This window comes from Halictus rubicundus, chromosome 18 (assembly GCF_050948215.1).
Source record: "Halictus rubicundus isolate RS-2024b chromosome 18, iyHalRubi1_principal, whole genome shotgun sequence".
Lineage (NCBI taxonomy): Eukaryota > Metazoa > Arthropoda > Insecta > Hymenoptera > Halictidae > Halictus > Halictus rubicundus.
In genome coordinates, this window is record NC_135166.1 from 796,191 (window position 1) to 821,442 (window position 25,252).

A 25,252-nucleotide genomic window follows, 5' to 3' on the forward strand; every position below is an offset into this window, starting at 1 on the left:
TTCGTTGCACAATCCTTTTATCTTCGATCGCGTCCAATTTCCTTTTTTTTTCCTTTCCATCAGTGCGTGCGTACACAGGACCCTGTTATTCTTTCCGCCAAGAGCACTAATTGCATCGCGCGGATGAGTACACGGCCTACAGACGATATGATTCATCGTGCAACTAATCGTACGACAGAAGTCGACCGTCCGAACGACACCTGGCACCGTTTGCGGTGCTGTTGCGCGACTTTTACGAAGTACGACAGATCGTCGGCCGTAAAACGCAAAAGAGAAGCGTCTGAACGCGAACGGATGAAGAAACCGGGCGGATAATCGTCGCGAAACGAGATCGAGTGATCGACTGCGACGAGCATCGATCCCAGACGTTTGTGGGAAGCCGGGAAACCCGGCTGCACCACCCACGACGACACCGAACAAGCGAGACTTATCGTTATTCGACCGGCGATAAGTGATAAGTGACGCGCAACGCACGGCGACGTCACCGATAAAAATCACCGAACAGGACGGAACCGTGACAACGATTCGGACTCTGTGAAACGGACCATTTCGACCGAACGAACAATTTTGTTTCTCGTTTTGTTCGCAGAGTTACCGATCGATAACTCCGACAACAGGATATTGCCAGCGGAAAGGGCACTTCGAATGGAAGAGAGGAGAGCTTTTTTCGGTCTCTGTACTTCGAACGAGGTTGACTGTTACGTCACGAAGGGTACCGGTCATTCGGAGAATCGTTTTTCTGGAAAATATCGGTGGTCGCGAAGTAACGTCGACGTAATTATAATCGAGGATTACGAATGAGAAATGCGATGCGGTTCACGAGGACTCCTCCATCACTGAAACACTCGGGAAGGCTTGGTGTACAGGTCGGTTAACAAGCGACGCGTTATCAGCGCGAGCTGCAGTCGGCCGATAGTGCCGCTAACAGGGAAGATTATCGGCGCTGCGACAACAGAATCAGATAATTCGAGCCATTGCTTCCTGGCGGACACCTTTCTCAGTCTACGAAGCCAGGTGGCTGAAGAAATTTTTCGAGAGACAACCATTTAATACGTAGTACAGCAAACCCTCCTATAATGCTAAAAAGTTGCGACTTGTATCAAATTTAATTGAATTTTTTAGTAATTCCCTATATATGTCGCCAAAGCTTGGACGATAAACGTCGCGGAATTATCCCCACTACCGCGAGGTATACCCCGTGCGAAGCCAGGAAGCTCGAGAGGTCTCCTCGACGATACACGACGCCGGCAAGTCCCGTTTTGTTGACATATATCGGGAATTCGAAACTCAACAGTTCATTCGCGTTAAAAATCTTCTTAAATTAAGAGCAACAAGAATCAGTGAAATTCCATGAAAGTTGCTGTGCATTGCAGCTTCTTCAAGATCTGTACAAGCTACAAAAGCGCAGTATACTCTGAATACAGCTACTATGTTCCGCAATGTAGCTCAAGTGGTTCGAGTTTCAAAGAGCAGACTGTAACAAGAACTATCCGATCGGTTTTTTTCTCTCCGTTCTATCCCAAGACCATAAACCCGGCCACCACTCGTTAGACCATGAACTCTCGTGTTCACGAGATCGAAGATTTTGATCGGCACAAGTGATCGACTACTTTCTAGGTATCGTTGATATCTAATTGCTCCTTTTACGGAATGCTGATCCATAACCGAAGTGCCGGCGTAGATCCCCGTCCCTGTTCGTCAGGTGTAAAACCCTCATCAACGATTTCTACCGGCGCAGCGTTCGACGTGTTTCTAGCACGTTCGTGCCGGAAGTATTATATACCTACTCTAACTGCGTTAGTTTTATCGGCGCTTCGTCGAATCTCGAATATCCCCCGAAGTAGGTACGAAATCGATTTGCTCGACTTTTATCGAGAGCCCGAAGATTCACGGACAGTTTCACTTACTCCATTTACTTTCTAATCACTCTTGAACCTCTGGCAGTTAACCGACGGAATCATTCCATACGCTTATCTCCGTTCGTGAATCTACAAACTCTCGCTAGTTTTAATGCGCATCCCTGCCAAGTGTACACGATGCCCTGTGGTCACGCCAGTTTAATCAGAGCTGCTCTCGAACCCTACGAAACACTCCTAACAAAAAAAAAAAAGCCGAAAAACCTATCGCCTTTTTTCAAACCTTGATGCAGCTCTGTAATTACCGATCGCCTTCTGTTTTCATTCATTTCGCCAAACCCAGCGGCCTGATTAACCCTTCGAGGACGAGCGTCCGTTTCTTTCTGTCTGATTGACGTTGCGTGACGTCAGGGATGTCGTCCTGATCTGTTAGCGAGTTCAGAATCGTTCGTGAATCCTCGAAAAATAGTCGTTAAAAAGCCGAAGAAGCCTATCCTCGTTGATCCAAGATCCCCCTATCAACGAATCTGATCCGCGTGGTATCCCTATAATTACCGATGGTCTTTCAACATCTAATAAGGGATTGTGAAGGAACCGCTAGATGTATTGGTATAGAGGAGGTAGCGACTGGAAAGCAGGACAAAATGATTATAGAGTGGCTGTGGGGAAGGCTGCAAAAGAAAATGAGAGAGTGAAAAACCAAAGAATAATAAAGTGTGCGATAGGCCGACATTAAAACGGGTGAATGCGTAGAATGCTCGGGGTGAAGTTGGGTCTATCGTAAAACCGAGTCCGATTCGCAGCCGCGAGACAGAATCGATAAAGATGATACCGATGGTCTTTAATTTTCTTTAATTTAAGTCGTCCTCCAACGAACAACTATTACAGGGGAGTCGAGTCCCGACGAATACGAGAAGCCTGTTCCCCCACCGCTGACCAGCCAGCTCTACTCGCAAGTGCTACTCACTATCCTTGTCCCCCCAGGGTCTCGGAACAACCGGTCTACTGTCTAGTCACCGGCTCGAACGGAATCCTTACCAATGACCCGGCTTCCGGTCGCGTTCACTCCGATCGGTAAACCCACGACGCTGTCTCGAGACCATCCTCCGATCTCCCGATCCTCGGGAGGATGACAGAGCGCGTGACGTCACTGGTCCAGATCTCACCACGCCGGTGTCTCATCGACGCCTCTGTCTTTTAACTACCTCCTCCGGGGGACGTTGTGCATACGCGCGACTCTGCTACGTGGCGACCCGCGACCCGCGACTCTCTCCCCCGTGATCGATAATTAAACACGGCGAGAACCCGAAGAGGAACCCGAAAACTTTCACTTCCGGCGTCCACAAAAAACCAACCTGAAGAACTCACCAAACGGCAGTAGAATACACACTTGTTCGCTTTTGTTTTCTCGTTTTCCCGGCCGGGAGGGGTTCAGCAGGACAACCGGCACACACGGCGCGTGCACACAACACGCTCGCGAGTATCGCACGTAACGCAGACACGAGACGACGCACAACCGACGGCGAAAGGCGCCGTGACGACGCCAGTCGGCGACGCACTGCCATACGGCGTCGCGACGACACGTACAGGGACGCAACTGCCGGACGTGGCCGGCGAGAGGAGACACCTAACCAGCCGGCTTCTAGCCGGCGAAGGTGGGGGTTGGTTAGGGAGATAGGCGCCTGCGCACTCACCGGGCTCGTGGTGTTTCCTACCTAGGAGGTTGTTGCTGCACAACCGACCGCTCTTTTTCACCTTTTTTTATTTTAACAGGGCTATTCTGGTTTTTCACTTAAAATCGATTTTTTTGCGATTCGTTGCCGGGTGCGTTGACTACTGCTTCAATTTGTACAAGCTTTTGCTAAATATCCCCCGGAGAGATATTGTCATTTTACTTTCCAATTATTGAAGAAAAAAATGTTTTCTGTGCCCCCTTAATTTTTCGCGAAAATTAGTATGGTTGTCGCGGGGGCTGTCGGCCGGAAGCTGCGGCCTCCGCGGAACTTTTTCGTGTCGGAAGCTCTGAAAACGGCACCGATACGTTTATTTCTCCGACGGTCGTGTCGACACGCACTGATTATCTCGCCGGCAACCGTCGTATTTTCACTTTAACGGCGCGACGAGGAGCTGAAGAGCGGCGAGGCATTAACGGCCTTAGCGGAAAGAAGATTTCGCGGCATGGGAATCGCGAGCGAAGCGCAATAGGACCAGAGGTGTAAAGCAAGACCGGACCGTAATGGAAATCGGATGATGCGCTACTTAATACTCGTGCAACTGACGCGAACTGTTGCCTTCGGAGCCATGCTCGCTCTAATACTTAATGCAATTACTGTGCCGTCGCGCCGGTAGAAAGTGTTCGATTACTCTAACGCTGCGCGTCGAAACGCGGCCGAAAATCAAATTTTCAACACTGTCACAAACCAATCAAATTTATGCCAGTAGCTTCTTGAACGTACGAATTGAGTTTTAGTGTAGTTTGAGTTTGTTACCGTGTAATTTCGAAAGCAGTATTTTAATGTACCGCTCCTATAAAAATTCACCTGTGATCTAGTCGGCCACGACAGTCACAGCAGAGGAATGATCGTTTTCAGGTCTTAAACTCAACTTGCAATAGTAGCAGGTGTAACTTTAGGAGTCATAACTAATACATTCATAGTGCACTCACATTGCGCCGCGTGAAACACTGCACCCAGTCCTCTCCTCTTTTCTTTTCATCGTAATTCACATTACAGAAGAGACGTACCACCTTCTCGGTATTCGTTTCGGTATTCCGAATCGACAACATGGCGTCGAAAAGTAAAATTGCATGCAACGCTTTATAATTTGATGCGTCTAACGTCTTCGCAACACGTTTGACTCGATATAATAAAGCAAAGGGTTAATAATAAAATATTATTGAACGGTCTACCGGGTGGAAATAAATTTGTTGCAAGGCCAGCGATGTGCAACGTATGCACGCCGAAGGGGTGACGATATTTAAAGCAAATATAAAAGTAACTAGTCTTTTCGACAAGTATAACACGATAAATTCAGAATCATCGTATACTCTTCTTTACAATTTCTATGGCGAACATTTTTCTATACCGTGACTATTTTTTAAGAAATTCTTCCAGAAAACTTTCTGACGGTGATATCGCGGACAATGATGATCCGACAAGATCTGTCATTCCTAGATCAAGTCTCGCGGAATCGCAGCGCGGTATCATTGGAACACGCGTTCTGGTGCAGGTGAAAAAGGAAAGGTCTGACGAGAAACGCTAAGCTCGCGCTTACAGCGCTCATCGGACGTGTACCAACATAAAACCTGTTACATAACTCGACACCATGCCGACCACGGTTTCTCGAACCACACCTCGGCACGAGTGCACAACCAATCTAGAGCTGCGACGGATCGTTACTCTGGATCGCGATCCACGTACAACTTCTGGTTCCTCTGAACCGTTCGGCGACGCTCTTGGTTTCTTCCTGTGCGATCGACAATGGTGGTTTCCGCAGACGTTTCCAACACCGGTCCAAATTTTTCCACGAAATTACCACGGTTCAATTGTGGGGAATTTTTCGAAAATCGGGTACTCGGTGGTGAAATACTTTTCGGGTCCACTGCAGCTCCCCAAACAGGAGTTACGACTGCTGAACCAACTTCGTAAAATTCTAGGAGGTTGCTCTAATCGCTCGATTCAATTACATTCGATTCTCACACGCTGTCGACGACCGGCGAGTGCCGGTGACTTTTTGCGATCGTTTGGAGCGAGGCGGAATACCGATCGCGGCCGCCCGTTTCTCCATTCACCGGCGGCGGATAGAATCGGGATACCTCTCGATCGCGGGCCGCAATAAAGAAGACGAGGAATCATCGTGACAGACGGTTAACCTTCAGGAATGCTCGCCGGTTTTCTGGCGGAACATCTCTCGCGTGGAAATGCACCGTCAGGATGCGTCTCCGAGGGATCTTACCTGCAGGCGAACCTCACTGACAGAAACACGGCGAGGAAGAGGACGACCCGGGATTATCTCATGATGCTGCTGACCTAATTCTACTATTTTCCTCTTTCGTTTCGCTTCTGGGGAAATTTTCGCGTTCGAGATTAGAACACAAGACTCGTTACGGCGTAAAAGGCTGCGATCGATGCCTCCTTGAAAAATTGTGGGCATTCGAACAGCAATAACTTTCCTTAAAAAATAGTACAATCAGCAAAGTTTAAAGTTTCGTTTTACGGCCAGTTTCTTCGTTCACTTATGAGCCGAACATCTAGGTGTTCCAATTAATGTGCTGCACATCTGATGCCAACGGTTGCACCGAATGGCTCAACTAGATCGTTTTGAAGCGTCCAGTTAGCACGACTCAACAGGTCGTGTTTTGCTCATACGTTGGGATCGGAGCGATCAATTAAGCGGTAGACAATTACACGCGGAACCTAGTCGGGAAAGAGATACAGTTTGCAGGATACATCGCTCGGGAGCCGGCAATAAACGAAACGATCGAAGTTTCTAGCCGTTTCGGTTTTTGCGTCAGCGAAATTCTCCGGCGTGTCTCTTCCTCCTCCTCCCCGTGGCGTATCCCCGTGGAAGGCGATCGGTTTTTCCGAACCGGCGGGGGGAATTCGGGGTTAGGCTCCGGGACGAAAAGTGGCGCTCCGTCGCGGCAGTAAAATCCTCGCCGGTACGCCACAAATCTCTTCCGCCACCTTTCCTTGCTTCTTCTTCCGCGAGACTGGTGCCCTTTTACAGCCACTCGCCTAATACACTGCGCAGCCCCTTCTACCCGTGGAATCGCGATCTATGCGGATCCACCGGGGTCAAGCCAGTCCGCGCGGAATCAATGTTTCACGTTCCTTCCGAACCGCCGAATACCGTAAAAATTTTGTTTTACGACTGCTTCGGGAACGCAGGCTTCGCACCAAATGGGATTCCAGCTAGATGCCCAACGTTGGAATCCGGAGGTTAGCTACCGTCGTCACGCATCGGCAGTACCCGTTACAGTATTAACCCTTTTAGTACCCAATAGATAGGCTTTGAGCATCGGTAAATAAACCTTCAATTTTTGTGAAAAGAGACGTGTCTTTGATCTCCCATCTGCTGTAACACAGCAGCTGTAACAAGCTGTAGCAAATAACCGGGGTGTATGAATATCAGGGTGGACCACGATATTTTTCTTGGTCTGTTATTTCCTTTTTTTCCTGTGTTAGTCTGCTTTTCGGAAGAAGAGCTCCGTGATCGATTAAATCGCAATAACCGTCGTCTCCCATCCAGCCATCCCAATATCATTAATTCAGAGCGACTACGGTGGGGTTGGAGCTTCTATGATTAATGGTCCGCGCAAAGACTCTTCCTCGCTGAGTCAATCAAGCCATAAAAATCGCTATTTTCAATTACCCTGGTCTATAATTGTACCAATTTTGTCGATCCTAATTAGAAACGATATTTGCATAAACTTTCGCCAGCAACGCTGCTAGATAACGAAAAGCCCAGGTGACGGAATAACGGGCGAGGAGAAAGTGTCAATTACGATTCACTCGGAAATGTCGATGTTAAACTTTCTTCCGATGAACGGCGTGCGAACGACGGCGACTGCGGGGCGGCGGAGGGGAGATGATCGAGCACGAATTTGTCGGAGACAGGGGGCAACGGTTAAACGAAATAATACTTAATTAATTCATTAAACGACGTTCTCCGCGGTGGGCAGAGTGCGCCCTCGTTTCCATGATCATCGTGCCGGGGAATCCCGGCGTACACTTCGAGCGCAGCTCGCAGACACGGTTCGGGAGAAAAGATACGTCCCTCGGGAACCGAACGGAGACTCGGGGTTGAGCTCGCTATTAAGCCCACGGGATAAGACCCGGCACTTCACTCTGTACACCGGCTAATTAAATTATTCCGGAAACGCAGCAGCCCGCTTCCAAAGGTCACGCACACCGGCAATAACGCACTCTGCTGGGATAGCTACCACTCGGCTGCGGTGGTTCCGATAGGAGAACCTAATTGCGTTCTGCGCTACCCTCTACTAGGTTGTTGCATTCGATACGGTCCATTTTTAACCGAACCTTTAGATAAAAGTATAAATAAACCTCAGCCATTTCAGCAAAAATTGTGCTCGTCGAGCGGTACTCTGTTCCACATCGTTTCGGCCAACCGAAAGAATTCCGACGATCGTTAGAAGATCGATAGAAGATCGGAAGCCAATCGGGCAGGTCGCGGCCGGTTCTCGTGACAAATACCGAATCGATTGTTCGGCGCGGTATCCGTGACAATTGGCAGCGGCAGTTTCGGCTAGTAGAAGTTCGTCTGACTGCTTTGTATCGTTCCGTATCTACCGAACGATTTGTTGTCTGCCATTTCCAGCCGCCCTCGCCACCGCACAGCGTTATCCGGCATATCTGGAGGTTCGTCTCTGTCAAACTCCGACTCCGGGAACCGCAGATGTGTTCTGGCTCGCGGCTGGTTCGCAGAAGAAACGGAAAGAAGAAGGAACACGGGATCCCGTTTCCGGAAATCACGTCACGTACACGGTGGCGCCCCACCTTTGGTCTTTTCTGATTGCTTTTTGAATCAGAAAGCCACGCCCCGGTGGGGGTCCGCATTGAAAACCGGGACCGGCGGAATTTTTGTCACGGTGAATGTCTTCGTTACCGCGTTCCGTCATCGACTTTTCCTCGATTCCGTCGCTTCGAGAACAGTTTCTCTCGATAGGAACCGGAAAACGACGAGGGTTGAAATTGGTCCATTGAAACGGATCTTTCCGCAGGGTGATTCGGCTAAGTGTGCCATCCAAATTACGCGCGAACTATTTGACACGCGACGAAACGGTCGACAAGAAAGTCGTATGGTTTCGATAGAACGTTTCAATTAGGAGCTATTTTTAATGAACAACGATGCGAATTTGATTGCGCAACCGGCAGAAAATATTCCCGAGCCGAGAGACTTCTACCGCCCCTTCCCACAGGAAGCGAAAGACCGACCCGACCCGGCCGCAGCCGAAAAAGAAAACTGAAAACAATTTGCACCTTGTAATCGCGGTAACGGTGCACGTAATTAACGCGCCGCCTTATGCGGCCGAAGAAACACACCGCTGCAACGTGAGACGGCTGTTTGCAATCTCGTCTTGCGTTAATCCAACAATTACGAATTTCCCCCAGCACGATCGCTTTGCCGGAGAGACTATCAATTTACTTTGATCATAATTATTATAAAACTAAAACACCGCGCGAGCGTAGAAAACTAAATAAACCTTGCTTGATCTCATATCTCTCACAAGAACATCTGGTGTATTTTTCTTGGGAGTTCTATTTCTTGTTATAAATAAATATAGGTATTTTATATCATTTTACGTGCCCCCTCGTTTCACGATAGAGTGATCACCGTAATGATTCGATAGGTTTGCTCTTACCTCGCCAACTGACGCTAAATTGCCCTAATAACGTTCCAATATAAATACCGTAACACGGAGGCTCCGTTGTATACAATCAAGGCTGTCGCTCACTCAACAGCAACGCGTTCACATTATTATACAGTGTTAGGTTACAAACCCTAAAAAGTTTCTTCAAACGAAGGAATTGCCCCATTCGAGGCAACATTTCTGGGACACCCTGTGTAGTTTACGCAAACCCGTTCCCCCGAAGCCCGTCGCATTATTCCCCGCAGAAGACATAATTCATTAGCAGCGCGCCGGTGTCCAAGCTGTAAGCGCGCATTTCCCAAATTGTTTAGAAAACTACGGCCGACGAAGTATTTTGCATATTCGAGCGTCTCGCGAGGGTGGAACGCTGCAGGGGCGATTACTCTACGGCAACCGACTCTCGCGTCGCGTTATAATTCTCTCCGCCCGAAACCCTTTCCGCCGTCCCCGAGGGGACAATCGGGATCCGAGCGGAAAACCGGGAGAAGCCGGGGAGAGGTGGGAAAAGTCGCGACTGGAAAAACCGAGCGTCCACCTACACCACCGGGTCCCTAAACTTCTGAAACCTGACAACTCTGCCCCCGGAACGGTTCAGCGCTTTCACCCCTAAATTCAACGTCCTCTCCGAACATCTTAATTCGTAATATTACTCTCGAGATCAACTATCTTGGAAGATGTAGAAAAATTATATACCTCGGGACGGAGACTTTCCAACTTCTAACGATAAAATTCTTGAAAACAGTCGACCGTCTACCGGTTTCCCGGGAAAATTGCAGTGACCAGAAGGACATCCCTTTTCGTAACCTCTTGAACCCGGCTTTTCCCCGAGACGCAGGACCGCCCCGAAGTTTTATCTTCCCCGACAAAAAAATATACAGCCCGGTTAGACGTCTCCGCCATAATCCGCAGAATATACAGACCATCCCGCCATGAACCAGCCGGCAGACACCCCCGGTCCGGCGTTTAGATAGCCCCCTGGAAAGTTTGACGAAGTTCCATCGAAATTTTCGTCGGAACACCTGAGCTCGCGAACTTGTTCTCCGTTTGGCCCCACCCTTCGGAAACGAAGGGCCGGCGACGAGCGATGTGTCGCCTGCACGCACACCCGTTCCGCTCTGCTCTCCTCCCATAGAAGCGATTTTTACGAGCATAATCTCGGGGTTGTGTGCTCTCTCCCGATCGTTCGGCGAACGATTTCCCATGGAACGATGCCGAGCCCTGTGTTTAACGGGCACTTTATCGCTCGGTTTTCTTGTAACGCGAGGGCGCAACGGGGCTCGAGAAGAATGAACGATGACTCGCGAACAGGGGGACGAGAATTTTCTGTTTTACGATCACAGAGAATATTTTCTTAATCTCCAATGGGACCGTCGAGAAATAATCTTAATCTTCTTTTAAAAAAAGTTATCGATCCGTTAAATCCTACTGTGAATTTTCAGCCACCTCTCGGAGCTCTGCATTTTTGATTACGGAAGAATCCACGCGATCGATTCCGACGCGGCCAGACAGTGAACGGTGAAACTTTTAATTAAAAAGTAACCATCGACGGGGCGATATACGTCCGAGCAATTTGCGACGATAGAAAAGTTCCCGGCGCTCGTTTCCGAATCGGCGAGGGTCCGTTTTCACCCTGTTCCTTCTCTTCGCCGCCTTCTTCGGTGGCGGACGCATGGATCGGAGAAGACCGACGACGTTCGACGAAAAGTCGCACCGAGATTTGGTGCTCGATACACACAGCCTGTATCCGAAAAGCATTCGAACGCGAAAATCTTGCAAATAAATACCGATGGAATCGTTTTCAAACGGCGATTTCGCTCGCACGAGCAAACCGTAGGCAAAGCGTAAAAAATCCAACAGCGAAGAAACATTACGGCTCGTTCGCGGACCCTGAAAGGGATTCTAAATTGAGTTGAACGGCAGACCGGTTCCCGACTCGGAACCGATCTCACGGGACGTTTCCCGCCGAAGAAAGGCCACCGATCGGAAGAATACGCGTAACACGAGGCAGCACAAAAGACTTAAGAGAGCCTCTCTCCGGCCGAAATAAGATCACTAGATCCACGGGCGGCCGCGGATCCTCCACCTACGGGCTGGATAGAAGAGAGAAGTCGGTCGAAAATGAAGAATATGCTAATGAGGGGCCGCGTGTCGTTGTGAATGTACTGCCGTCGTAAAAGGAAGAGGAGGCAGACCCCCGGCCACTCGAAGAAAAGTATCTACTCGGGGCCTGTCTCTCTCTCTCTCTCTCTCTCTCTCTCTCCCTCTTTTTTTCTTCTTCTTCTCTCGTACCCGGTTGGGAACAGGTTGTGGAGATCGGGCCTGAAACCGTGTGCTCGGGCCTTTAAAAAGAATCCACCGCCTGGTCTCCTCTCCTCCGCTCGGATCCCGTCCGTTGATTTAACTTCGACCGCGGACGGTTATGTCATTGCGGACGAACAATCGGACGCTCCAGTCTCCTTTTGTTCCTGGATCCGCACCCGTATTAACTCGCCGGACACTCGGGAAAATTGAGACTGTTCCCGGACGCTATCTATTACCTTCCAGGCTATTATCGAAATAAGTTACTCGAGAAATAATCGTTCGGACGATACATCATCCTATTCGGCTACGTGCTTTTTAGCCCGCGAGCCGAGCACTTCCCGACTCCGTTCGCGTATGCCGGTCGAGTTGTTCGAGAACTGTGCCGCCATTCGTTCCCAGTGATTCTGAACATCGGGAATCAATTCCGTCGGCGGCACGGGAACAGCGAGACGCGCAAAGGTCGCTGTAAATCTCTGGTGTTCCGCGGTGGCTGCAGGACGAGGCCACTAATGAAAGAGAAAAGGAATTTATCGACGGTATAAATTGTCCCCGGATGTCGGACATCCGGCGGCGCTCGCGATCGATCGCGTGCTCCGTGCTCCCTGGGGAGCAAACCGCGGGAAAGAGAGAGAGAGAGAGAGAGAGAGAGAGAGAAAGAGAGAGCAAGGTCGAAGAAGAAAAAAAAAAGATTGAACCCATGGTCCTTTATTGGTTTTCCTTGGGAGCCAGCAGGAGCCAACGCTCCTTTTAATTAGGCGGGCCGGGATCGGGAAACGTTGCATCCGGGCCCGAAAGATCGACGCTCGCGCGCGACTCCCCGGACCCGTTCATATACTACCCAGGGTGCACTGGCATAACGAGCCCTCGTTAGGCCCTCGATGAGATCAACTCTCTGTTCTATTTGCTGCTGACAAACGACCGTTTCTCGCCGTTTGCGGCCTCGCGAACACCGATCGAACTGTTTGCGCCGCCTCGAGAGCTGTTCCGCTTCGACGTGGACCAGCTTTCCTTCGGGAACACAACCCGGCTCTCGAGTGGCTCTCTCTCTCTCTCTCTCCCCGACGAGCCCCGGGAGTGATTGGATTATGTTCCGGCGCTTGACGAAGGATGCAATCGAGATTCCCCGATTTTACGTCCTCCGGTCGTTGATTTTATTGCTTCTTACCTCGGCGCTCTCGACACGGACACGCGATAACTGTAATTCCACGGAATAGCGGGTATAAAAGTTGTTGCTACCGTCGGGGATCGAATTAGCGTTAACTCTTTCGGCCGCTAACGTCGTCACCTCCGCCATTGCTCCGTTGTTCCCGATTTGAACGACGCGAACGACCGAAAATATCCATTTTTACTTTGATACTTGATACTAATAAAATCAGTTTAACCTGACTTGCACGAGACATACGCGATACCGAAATATTTGTCAAGGTTCAGGATCGTAGAAACAAAGTAAAATTTCCACCAAGCCCACATCACAGGTATCTTTACTTATGCTCGCAGACTTCGCAGCGTCGTTTCTAAGCGCATAAACATCAGGTATTCGCGTAAAATTCTCCAAGTATCGGTAAACTGTTGTTTTTATATTCAATTCGTCGGGAACATGTCCGAAGGCGTGGAAACCTCATTGAAATGTAAATTTGTTTCGCAGCGTGCATTTTATTTCCCCCCCGTTCGTTCCGAAACGAGCCGACGGATCCCGACTTGCCTCGACGAGTGTCGGTGTTCATTAACACTCCATACAATTTCTGAAAAAAAAAAGAAGAAGAAGAATCGTTTTACGTCCGGGCGCGAAGTTACGAGGACCACTTTGATCAATTAATGGCAGACCCCGGCAGCTTCCTGGTGCCTCGAGTGTCCTCTCGAATCCCCTTTTCAGCGGCGGGGACCCGGTAGCGCGGTATTGTCGCTCCAAGTTATTAAAAGCAACAGCCCCCGGGTGCGGTGGCTCCTATTGTAAAAGCGAGCGTGTACGTCGTAACCCACTTTCTTTGTCTTTTTACGACTTTCTCCGAACCTCGAGATCACGGGTATCTCTTAACACCGTGTGTCACGGTGCTCGATACGAAAACTCGTTTGCCAGTTCGTACTCGGAGATGTTGCCCGCAGATAGGCGATAATATATTCGCGCGAGCGAGTGCGTGCGTGCGTGCGTGCGTGCGCGCGTAAACGCGCCAATACCGAGCCGCCACCAAATTGACCGGATTGAATTTAAATCGAATCCCAAAGTGTCGCGATGATATTGAACGGGGAAGTTCACGGCTCCGTTCGACGATTCGATCGGAAACCGGGTGACACGGCCCTGGGACCGCCTGAAATGGAGAAAAGTCCCGAGGACTCGAATCTTACGATCGACGGGACGAAAATAACGTTCGCAACCACGGATGTACACTTGCTGCGTGCGCTGCACACCGCTGCAATGGATTTTCTGGCGGACGCGCAACCGAGCGGTTTACGAGCATTTTATCGTTTCATTGTGTGTCGGGAATTCCGCCAATCCACTCGCTATTTTATCGCGCGCCGGCTGTGACGTTCGGTCTTATTTTTCTAAAGAAATTATGTAGAAGACGCGGAGAGTCGCCAGATCAGGGGAATCGAATCGAATCGAGGGGGAGACAGTTACCCTCTCTATCCGCCAGTACCGGATCGGTCGCGTGACGCTGTGACGAATGCGCGACAGAGACGAAACGCGTCACGTGACCCGTGGCGCGAGCGTGGGGGAAGGTAGAGTGGGGGGACGAGTCTTAATCTGGCGTCGCTGCATGTAGCTGCAAGTGCGCTGGAAATGCAACTGACAAGCAGGGTGCACAACCCCGGCCCACCGGTTTAGTTGAAACTCTGCACACTTATAGACGGACACTCGATTACTGTCGAGCTCTTAATAATTAAAGTTTCATTGCCACACCTCCTTAAGCTCATTAGAGATTCCAAATTAAAAACTAACTCCCGGTAACCCGAGTTAACCATGAATTGAAACAAAAATAAAACTTGTCAACGATTCGATGGCAGCAATAATTTGGCCGGCCCCCGCGACAGGAGACGTACGTTCCGAACAATAGATGTCCAAGAGACAAACACAGTGCCAAGGTTGAACGTACGACTGGTGAGGAGCGCTTCGTCTATTTCGGTCACCATTAAATTCCCCGGACCCTTCCCCTAGCTCGGGCAAAGCGCGGCTGACGTACCGTTCTATTCTTCCTAAACTGCTTGGACGGGTGTTTTTCGATCGACGGGTGCATCCGCGCCGTAGAAAATAGCCGGCAAAACAGAGGACGCCGGAATAAAACCGGCCGCCGAATTTATTCGTGGTCACGAGCAGCAGCACGTGGTCTCGAGTCTCGAGACGTCTAGTTCTCTCTCGGGTCTCTCCTTCTATCCCTCTCTCTCTCTTCATCGTTCCTAGCACGAGATTGCGCCTCGCAGCGCCGCGACGGATTTAATAATTCCCCTCCGCCACACTCCCCCTTGTCATCCCCCAAACACAGTCGAACCCCAGATTCGGTAGCTTAAATATGCAACGAACGATTTCTGAATGCGAAATCCCCGAAGAAACTCTCGACGCCGGGAGATGAAGAATCGACGACTCCCGGGTCTTTTCATTGACCCACCACCCTCTCTACCACCTCCGTAGCCACACCCTGCCAACTCGATTATATCTCCGAAATTAATCGGTGAAAATTAAATCCACCCCCCAATTACCGTTCGCACCGGCCCCTCTCTCTCTCTTCTCTTAGACGTCCGTATTAATTATGAACTGGTAATTGTCCATTGACGCCCGTGTCGGTTTCTAGGCAATGGGAGCGCGATGAATCCACGGTCGCATCACGGACCCGCGCAGTCCGGGATGATAGTGCGCAATTAATTATGCCAATTAACTCTCCGGTTTATCGGAATGCCTGACAGCGGTGCTAGTTTACGTCTGTGTCCCGTGGTCTTAGAGTTTCATCAGGGGGGTTAAGCGAATTCCAACGATTACGGACTTGTAATTTCGGTTTCGGACTTGTTGTAGACTCTAATTCACAGTGGAGGAGTTAATTGAAATTCTTTCCATCTTAAAAATGATTCCGATCACATTACCTGATGATGTGCTGGTTGGTGGACTGCAGCAGTATGGTGGTGTACTTAGTGATCAGCATCGTTCGGGATTGACGGGGCGATCGAAGGAGCACGATGATCTTTCGGGCGACGCTCGGCCGAGTCACTGATCTGATTCACAGACAGCCGGGTAACACGACCCTCGGTCGGTGACGACGTCCGCGGACCGGGAGCCCGCACTCGTTTCGCATAAATCGCGGCTACGAAAATCGAGCAAAACCGGCCGCGTGGATGCCGCGGAAATTCTTCCGACTATATTTAGCGGTCATATTTCCAGCGCACAAAGCGATCCGAACACCGTCGTTCCTTTCCGTTCGGTTCTCAGCAGACGGTTTCGCGATCAACGCACACCTTGACGTCACCGTCGCGACGTCTCGTTGTTCCCGGGGATTGTAGGGGTCTGGGATCTGTCCCCTCGCGCGAATACCAATCGCTCGCGACCACCTCGACGCTCGGACGACTCCCTCCGGGGCGCGAAGAATGTCTTCTTCGAGACAAAGAACCTCGACCGCCGATCGTTCCTCTTCAAGATCCGATCCGGAACTCCTCTATTTCCACCGGTATGAAAGAGAACGCAGGCTCTCGCGTTTACGCGTTCTTCGTCGCTCGGCTCCCGTATTCGTTCCCCATTGAAGCTCGTCGCAAACACGAACCCCGGTTCTCGAAATCGTTTCTCCTTATCGAGCCAGGCGAATCCCGTCCCCGTTCCGTCGATCTTCCGAGCCGGTATCTTCCCCTCCCCTCTTTAAAGACGCATACCATCCGTTTACGAGGAAAACTGACGTCACCCGTTGCGCCGACCGATCCCGGCTCCCTTCTTCGCCTGCTGCTCCACCGAGCGCAGCAGACCACGCTTATCAACGTCAAGCTTTATTGTTCCTCGCCTTTGTTGATATTCCGGAGCAGCTGCTCGCGGCTTCTCCCAGGAAAAGGCGGTTCGAGGCGTTTTCGAGCGGTCAGGTGTTCTCGGCCCGCGTTTCAACTCGGGTACGCGAGTCTCAAGGTTCCGCGACACCGGCTAGGCATGACTGATAGCGGCAGGTGCGACGATTCGTCTCGACGCCGGCGAAACACGCGGCGCCGCCGTTCTATTATTACCTGTTGTACAATTTCGTTGTTGCTCTTGACGCTGGTCAGGCATGGAGACTGATCTTCGCTCGGAGGGGTCGACGCTCGTTATTGGACGGCCATTTCTCGTCGCAGTTGAAGTTGCACCGCTCAAGAGGAATAGGATTTAGGTGTGGACTGTTTACCAACGCTGTAGCTCTTCGTCTTGCACGGTATCCGAAGCGGTCTCGCAATTCCGAGAAACGATGGAATCGTCCGTTCTCTCCGGGGTTCGTCCGATAGTTTGCCGGAGCGATTGAACGAGCGAAACGCGGTCTGCAAGGATTAGCACAATGTTAGTGATCTAGCCGACAAGGTTAGCGTACCGCAGCTTCCACTCGAAAAGCTGAGGACGGCGGGCAGGTGGCCGGCAACTGGTTCACGGTGTTCGACAGGAGCGGCCGCCAGTCCTCGTCAGCCAGCTCGCTCGGAAGTGATCTATTCAATAAACATTCCTGGACCAGCTCGGGCTTAATCGGTGTCAACGAAGGACAGGCGGACGCGACGAGACGCGACGCGACGCGACGCGACACACGCGAAAGATAAACTGTGGTCGGCGTTTATCGATGACGCGCTCTCGTCTTTCTAGAAGCGTTGCTCGAAAGAGAAGCTGCTCCGCAGGCTAGCCTCGTACGAGAACTGTCGCCCGTGGACAATACATTCTTAATGACTCCGGCCGAGCCAGACCCCCGGAGATGACCTCGGGTATCGTCGGCTCCTATCTTACCTCGTAAACCGGCAACGACTCTCTCGGTTCACCGCGAGAGCTCGATCACGAGAAGCAACACGCCCGTTATCGATCCCACGGAATCGGGACCGACGGACGTTCTCCTCTTCATTCGGAAGCTACGTTGTTGTCGTTCTCTTCTTCTTCTCGCGCGGAGGATCCCCACAGAGAGTCTAGATCGCGAGGAACCGCGAGGAGATCGCTGATCGATCGTCCCCGACTCGCGGCTCTCCGGTTCGAATTGATTTCATGCTCGATCGCGCTCGAGTCTGGGTCATCCGCGGTAACTTTCGAACACGCTCCAGCCCCGGAAACACGCAGGACCGAGGACGCGGGTATTCTAGCAGGCTCCGGGGAATGGTCGCGACGACGCCATTCGCGTGGATCATCGCTCGGGGGATCACGCCGATCGATATACCATATCGGAACAATTTCCTTTGCTTCTTCTCCTCCTCCTCCGGAGGCAAGATTGACCAATTAACAAAGAGATGAGATTCTGCGTGTGTATCTCGTGTCAACTTTCACGCTCGACGGATGGATCCACGGCGCCCGGTAGCCTCTCCCAGCACCGAGGTTGCTCGATCAACTGTGTCGATCCCTTTTCGATATCAATCACTGTCCACGTCGGGGAGGAAGAAATCGAATCTCGGTATTCGAATCGGTCGACGTCACGACGCCGCCCGGTTTCACTAGCGCACTTTCACACTCTCGGGAGACCGTTCCGATCGCAGAGAAGCTTCTCCCGGCGATGTCGCGGAGCAACAGGATATTGTCCGGTGGGTCCGAATATCCGCGTCGAAACGCGAGATAGCGGTTTCCGGAATCCGGAACGGTTTGTCCGGGGGTCCAGTGACCTTGGGATCGTCGAGAGCGAGGAGGTATCCGATCGAGGAACCGCCGACCACCACGAAAATCCTCGGTCGTCGATCCTCCGGCGGAGGATTGTTCGTCGACGGGCCAGACAAAGGGATTCGAATGTGCTGCCTGGCTGCCGGTCGCGAATGGACTGCGGCACCACCGTGGCTTAAACACTATAGCCGAGACTGCACTGCGTGGACTTTAGCTGCAGCACACCGTGGCTCTCGGTCGCCGTCCGCTTACGCTTACGCGGCCGCCTATAGTCCTCTATCCGGCACAGCGTGTGTATGCTGCGAGTATAGTAGGTACTGTACACGTATAGGTGTATATATCGCGCGGCGCGGCGCGGCGCGGCGGGCCTCTCGATCCTTGCTCGAGGAGAGTTTCGAGAGTGACGCGAAGGTTCCTTCGGCTTCGGCTTCGGCTTCGGCTTCGGCTTCGGCTTCGGCCACGGCTCCTCGTTCTCTCGGGGGCCACGTGTGCGTCGGGTTCCCTCGGTGCACACGCCCGCCCGTGACTCTGTTGCAGGGGGGACTGCACTCTCAGAGAGTGCGCGCACTGCACGCTGCACGTACGTGCACCGGGAGTCACCGACGGACCAGCCACGGAGGCACGTAGCCACATCGACTATGCGACGCCTACTCGGCCCGGCCCGGCCAGGTGGGGGTGGTTAACAGTTTCCTCGGAACCGCCGCGCCGGGTTCCGAGCGGATTTTCAGCGGAACCGTCGGATTTTTTAAACCCTCCGTACGCTCCAAGGGAACGCTCGGAGAATACCTTTTGACCCACTTTTCACGCTTCGATGTATGCTCGTGTACAGGGTGACCGCGCACAGGTGTACCCATCGTTGCTACGGTTTCACGGTGGTGTAGAAATAAATAAATAGAAATGGACGGAAATTTCATTGTTTCTTCAATCATTTTGAACGAGCTGGGACTTGCACGACGCAGCTCTTAAATTCTTTCCTGAAGCTTGACCGGAAAACTGAACTCGTCTAACCAGTTTTATAGAAGAATTATTTCGATTCAAAGTGTGTGCCATCAATTATTATGAGACCGACTGTAGCTGCCGTCCGGCGTTAGGGAAACTCCCACGACACGCGAACGGTAAAAAGCGTGCGAAGTGTTATGCACTGTCACCCGAACCACCAAATTATCTAATTTGTACCCGTTGGTTGTGAACAGGGCCCGCAGATAGGCCGGGGATATTTATTCTCTCGCGGCGAAACGACCGGTTATTAATCGCGCGATTTTCCCCGGGTCTGCTTGTCCAACACGACCGCATTTAATGCCGAGAAATTGAAACCGTCTCGCCTAAGAAGCTTACGATAAATTACGCGTATTACGTACCGCTCATCGTTGCGGCTGGAATTTTAACGAACCGGGTCGGGGGCTTCGCCGCCGCGCTGCTTTATCAGCTTCAGCGCGGAATCGTTTTTTGAACCCGCGGAAAACCGTTCTCGTTCTCCCTCTCCCGGCCAGTTGGAAAATTATTCTTAATTATGGGAACGCACGCGCTCACCCCGCCCATGCGTGATTACGTTAACCCCCCGTGTCCGGATAATCGAGTCTCGTTTTCTATAGTTCCTCTCCTCCTTTTTTGACTGTCTCCTTCTCGTTCGGCGATCGCGCGAAATTAGATTGATCGGGGAAACGGTTGCCGCAATTTGTCAGCCATCGGACACTTCCTCCTTGACATTGCCTGTACCGTCGACGCGATTTGAATAATCGGGAGATAGACAGGTGATAGTCCGCTCGAACGAGCACCGTGAAATTAATTCGTCGGTACTCATTATCTATTATCGGTGGACAGCGAGAACACTTTTATCGTTAGACTGTAAACGGTACGCTCTATATTAAGGCAATTTTCATTTCGCATGAAAATCTGATTAGACTTCGTTGATCACGCGCGAATAAGAGATATGGCGCTCATAAAACAGGTTCAAGTACGTACACTTGTCCACACAGTGATAGTCGGTGCAGCACTCGTAACAAGTGTCATACGTACGGTATCGTGCCATGCGAATCAGGAAGAGCAACATAACTGTTCTCTGCCGGCCAAATTATGAAGATAAATGAACATGATTTTCATAATTGGCGGATAAGTGTCTCCGTGACAGCATTCTCGCATGACTGAACCGTTCACAAGCCAAAGCGGTTAACCATTTTTCAGACGAACGCCCGACTGTTTTCCATTAAAAAATACATTTTTCTGACAATTAAGCGTACTATCGCCGAACGACAACCGGCCTGGATTCGTCGAAACTGGACGCAGATGAATAATTAACCGTTTCATCGATGGTCGCACCAAACTGAGCGAAACGAGCGTGCACTAAACGCTGTAAATCAAGCAGAAAATGACTGAAAAGTGATATATGTACATATTTCCTGAACGCGGCACGTTACACGGAGTCACTTAATATTTATAGTTTTTAGTAAGAGCAGCTTGTCGACAAGAAGAACATGCCGGACTCAATTTACAGAACCCAAAGAAACTGCCTAAACGCCGACAATTTCGCTCTAAATTGACGTAGACATCACAGCTTGGCAACCAGTGAGATCGAGTCCGGACGTTTGGACTATCAATATTGAACCTAGATACACACCGGGGTACTCTCCTAAGCCTCCTTTTAAATATAATTTTCTCGAGTAACGACCGACTTCGAGTCCGGTTGCAAAAGGAGAACTGGTATCGCGTACGAATCGGAACATTATCGCGATCGAGATCCGCCGCGGAAATCGGCGCTTAACGAGCTGGCCGAAGTGACCGGCGATTAAGAGATAAGTAAAATTACGACTGACCGCGGGACGAGTCGATATGTGGAGCGATCCTATAAAATCGAGATGGCTTATTTCGAACAATGTCCCGCCGAACGATTCTCGACCGCGCGGCGGCGATTCCCGCGGAAATGAAGTTATCCGCGCGAGCTATAAAACGCAATTAGAGGTCGTTTCACGGGCGGCGAGGAAAGAGAAGTGGCACCGGACGAAGTTTCGAAACTGCGACGCGCGGATAAACAGTTTATCCGTTGAACGTGAGCGTGGCGTGAACCGAGTGCGACCGGCTTCTGTTATTCGTCGAGATCCATTGGGATCGAGCAGTCGGAAATAGAAACGCGTGCTTATTGCCACGGGGAATATCGCGTGTCGGGGTAGAATGGCTGAATGATAGAGCGAATCAATAAATACCTACTTGTGTCGGGCTTTGTGTTTCTTGCCTCGACGTTTCCTTTATGTTTCCCGGCAAATTTTATTGCCACGGCCCGAAAGTCGCTGGACGCTTAAAAAGGGGGAATCGACTGCCAATTTCATTTCTAATCCGTCAGAAACTTTAAACTAATTTCATTGTACACGAGACACCCTTTCCGCCGGATGTTTACCCCTCTATCGACGCGTTTTTCGAGATTACCGATTCGACGTCGCTATGAAAACCCACAGGCGTGAAACGCTCGCGAGCCGTTCGGCCGGAAATTTGCGGCCGCGATAATCTCGCCGGTCTGCGTTGCGTCGCCGCCGCCGGTGCAGTTTGCATCGGGCCGCTTGCGCCGGCCAGATAGCCGCATTAGCGCGAACAAAAACGCGCCGATTTTACCGCGTGCTGCTCCGCTGGCTCGATTGTCTACGCGCCCCCCTTTTCTCGTGCCCGATCGCCTATTAAATCATCGGCCCGCTCTTTTCGTGCTCTCGCGCGTGAGATTGATGCGGGCGCGTTATTCACCGAGATACGGCTCTGCCAGGGACAGTCCCCGATTGAAATTTCGATCGGAAGCTTCGACTCTTGTCGTTCGATTTTTCCTCGTCACGGTTCAAAAATTAATGCGTCGAGTGCGCGTCTACCTCTCTCGCAAAACGCTCGTTAAAATCGGCTCGTGGAATATGGTAAGTTTCCGGAATGCCTGAAATTTTGATGTTTGGCCACTTTTTGGCAGCTCCCTGCGGCTGGTTGTGCAGCGTTCCGAGAGTTGCGGCGAAGGAATATAAACATCCGTAGCCTACATACCCCTTATCGTGTGGAACGTTCCCAAGAACGCGCATACCTGTTTGCAATACTCTCGATCGAGTTGTGACCGGCCCGGTGGAACCTCGCGCGCACCAGTTATGTACCTGCGTAGGTATTCGCTCGATTGCCCACACGACAAAAGCGGAACACATCACGCGTGAAAATAACCGGGAGATTAATACGTTCGCGCGAACGGGCCTTTCCTCGCGACTGTTATCTCGCCGCGCGTTTTCCCGTCACGTCGCGTCACGCCTCCGCGCGACCTCCGGTCCACCTCGCCGACGAAAAACACAGAGGAATCGCGACAACCTGGTCTCTGTCGCACCTGAAAATAATTTACCGAGGCCACCGTTCCCCGTAAACGTTGACGCCGAAACGGGGATGATTCATCGGTGGTACAGGGCCGTCATTTTTATGGGAAAAATTTGATCCGGTGGCAAGGAGCCTAAATTCGGCGGCAAGACAAAGGGGAGAGTAAGAAGGGAGCAGGAAGGGAGCTTCCCAGAGGTTGGGCAGCTCCGTCGCATTAAAAACACGTTTGCGGGTCGTGTTCGCGTATTGTATGCTAACGACGCGTAATTTGCGACGCAATTTGCACCACAGTATACTCCTCAGCGATTAATTCATCTCCGTTCTTACGCAATCGCGCGTTCGTTCATCCTCTCATTCACGGTATCCTGTACACCGGAGCCAATTTCCCATTTTCCAAAAAAAGATCGAGAAACACGTCGTTCGATGGACTCGTCGAAGCTTCTCTAAACGGTTTCTTCAGGTCCGATGTCCGAGAATGACTGGTCGCGACTACGTTCCACGAAGGATATATTTTCCACGACGGTGAACCTGTTTCGACTTCTCTGTCCGAGCGCGCGGTTCTATTTAAAGACAATGGTAGCCGTGAACTCGCGTCACGCTCCTCCCCGCGATCAATTATACTTTAATTGCCTGTCTCGATAAGTGGACATCTGCTGCGAATTACCAACTTCGTGACTGCTGGATTCGCGGCCCTGCCCGACGCGACGGCCCATTCAATAAAGCCATTATCCGAATAACAGTTCTAACAAGGGACGGCCGAGATTTCAGTCAAAAGCGGAGGTGACAATCGCCGAGAGTGCTACGGAGCATTGTCCTAGATGCTTATTTTCAGCGTACCGTCCATTCTCCTGCGACCGAACGACCCTCGCACCGTCTCATTCCTGGTAAGCCAATCAGAAATAAAAATTATTTCTGGGTATTCCGCTCGTCACACTGAATATGCGTTTTTGTGGGCCACTGTATGTGTATCAGAACTTCCTTCCACGGAAGAAATATTGAAATTTGAGAATAGTAGATGGCGCGTATAAAAATGAATTGACTCGATTCTTTTCTTCGAGATCAATCCTCGAGGACTCGGTTTCTCCAGGAACCGTTCCGATTTCACGAGCTCTCGATAATCCATCCTCAGAAATTTCCCACCCCCCGATTCTTTTTCCGCCAAGATGGCGGTTCCTCATTCTTTTTCTCTCCTCCAGAACGCAGGCCATCGCTTTTGAAACGGTCCTCTCGCATCTTCGCGTCCGTCGATAAGCGAACTCCTCTCGCCGAAGGGGAAATCCAATTAGAAGGAAAAGCCTCGGCTTGAGAATAAACGTTCAGGGTTTCGTTAATAAACCGTCCGAGGCGACGCGAGCCGCGATCAACGGCCAAGACGTCTAGCTTTTCGATCGAGAGAGTCATTGTTGCCGGCCAACAATCGACCTGTGGGGTGACTCGGTTCGGAGCCGAACGACTGCTTTTTAAGTTCAAGAATAAAACCTGCCGACCATAAGCTCTCTCTGTGGCTCCGCGCAAATTTCAAGACGCATACTGATATATATATGGGGACGAAAGCTCCCAGCGTTTTCAAATTAAAATCTACAGATGAAATTCATAAAAATGAATTTCTTTTCTCTAGTCGTCGGAGGGAGGGGAACTCTTTTGACGGATCTAGCGAATCGGATCGGAGCAGGTTCGACTCGGGCCTACACGGGCCGACCAGGCCCTCGGAAAAGGAGAGGTCGTAGGAAAGCAAAACGTGAGTACGGGTAGTGAGTCTGCCCGGCCTGGAGTGCCTCTAATTGCTTTCTCGGGACGATTAGCGAACAAAGAAGGCACAGTGGGACGGCTATTTGTGGAAACCGGCCAACCGGCCGAGCGGTTTACGCTCGACCTTCACTTGCCGACGGCAAAACTCGGAGAACGGCTCCCGGTTTCTCGCGAAGGTTGCTGCCGCGCGCCGAGAGGCCTCTCTTGTCTCTCTCTCTCACTCTCTTTCTCATCGTCTTCCGCCGATTTTTCTCTCGGATCCTGTTTCACCCGACGCGACGTCCACAAGAAAACAATCGCCGCGGATAGAAGACTTTCTGTTGGTCGCGTCGTCGGGACAGGACGCGACGCGACGTCGGGAAGGTTGACTGGTATCCTTGCGACGCGACGTGATTCGCGATCGATCCGGTCGAGTTCGATGCCTGCCGATCGAACCAACAGATAAAGCGATTCTGTTGGCGAGTCGTTGACTCTACTCCGAATGGGGAACAAGGATAATTGCCCGGTTTTGTTTCGCCGGGGATCGTGACTGGTTCGGATCGCGACTACGTGCGTAGGAAATAGATCCGTCCGCTCGACGAATCGAGGAAAGCTCTTGCAATCTTGCCGGGTCTTCCGTGACCCGTGGCCTGCCTTCGACGATGCTCGAACGATTGCGAGTTTAGATATCGCGTGTGCCCACTTTGCGAATCATCTTCCAGCTCTGTTTGTGTGACGACGAGAATCGACGATTGCAATCGAAGTTACGTGTTTTTAATCGGAGCTACTCAAGACGCAATTTCAATGCAATTCTCCGGGGACCCGTGGCGGGCATTTCCACTTTGATTCGGATCTTCTAATCTGCGCCGTCGCGGTCTCAAA

General features: G+C 51.1%; 2 protein-coding genes across 7 annotated transcripts in view; one reads left to right on the top strand and one right to left on the bottom strand.

The window, feature by feature from the left end:
* Positions 1-25,252, bottom strand: part of Spri (Src homology 2 domain-containing protein sprint) — a 99,924-nt gene that overhangs the window by 38,715 nt on the left and 35,957 nt on the right. For 2 of the 6 annotated variants that reach the window (XM_076803228.1, XM_076803226.1), the window contains exon 1: positions 2,895-3,194. The exons of 2 other annotated variants lie outside the window; for them this stretch is intronic. In XM_076803228.1, the coding sequence (XP_076659343.1) occupies positions 2,895-2,959 (65 nt within the window). In that variant the 5' untranslated portion in view covers positions 2,960-3,194. Of the gene's footprint in view, positions 1-2,894; positions 3,195-15,621; positions 15,875-25,252 lie in introns of those variants that run through there. 2 more of the 6 variants (XM_076803229.1, XM_076803227.1) reach the window with 2 other exon arrangements.
* Positions 19,583-25,252, top strand: part of LOC143362796 (general odorant-binding protein 83a-like) — a 59,473-nt gene continuing 53,803 nt past the window's right edge. Inside the window, exon 1 of the mRNA XM_076803250.1 lies at positions 19,583-19,593. The gene's annotated coding sequence lies outside the window, so the exon portion shown is untranslated. The remainder of the gene's footprint in view (positions 19,594-25,252) is intronic.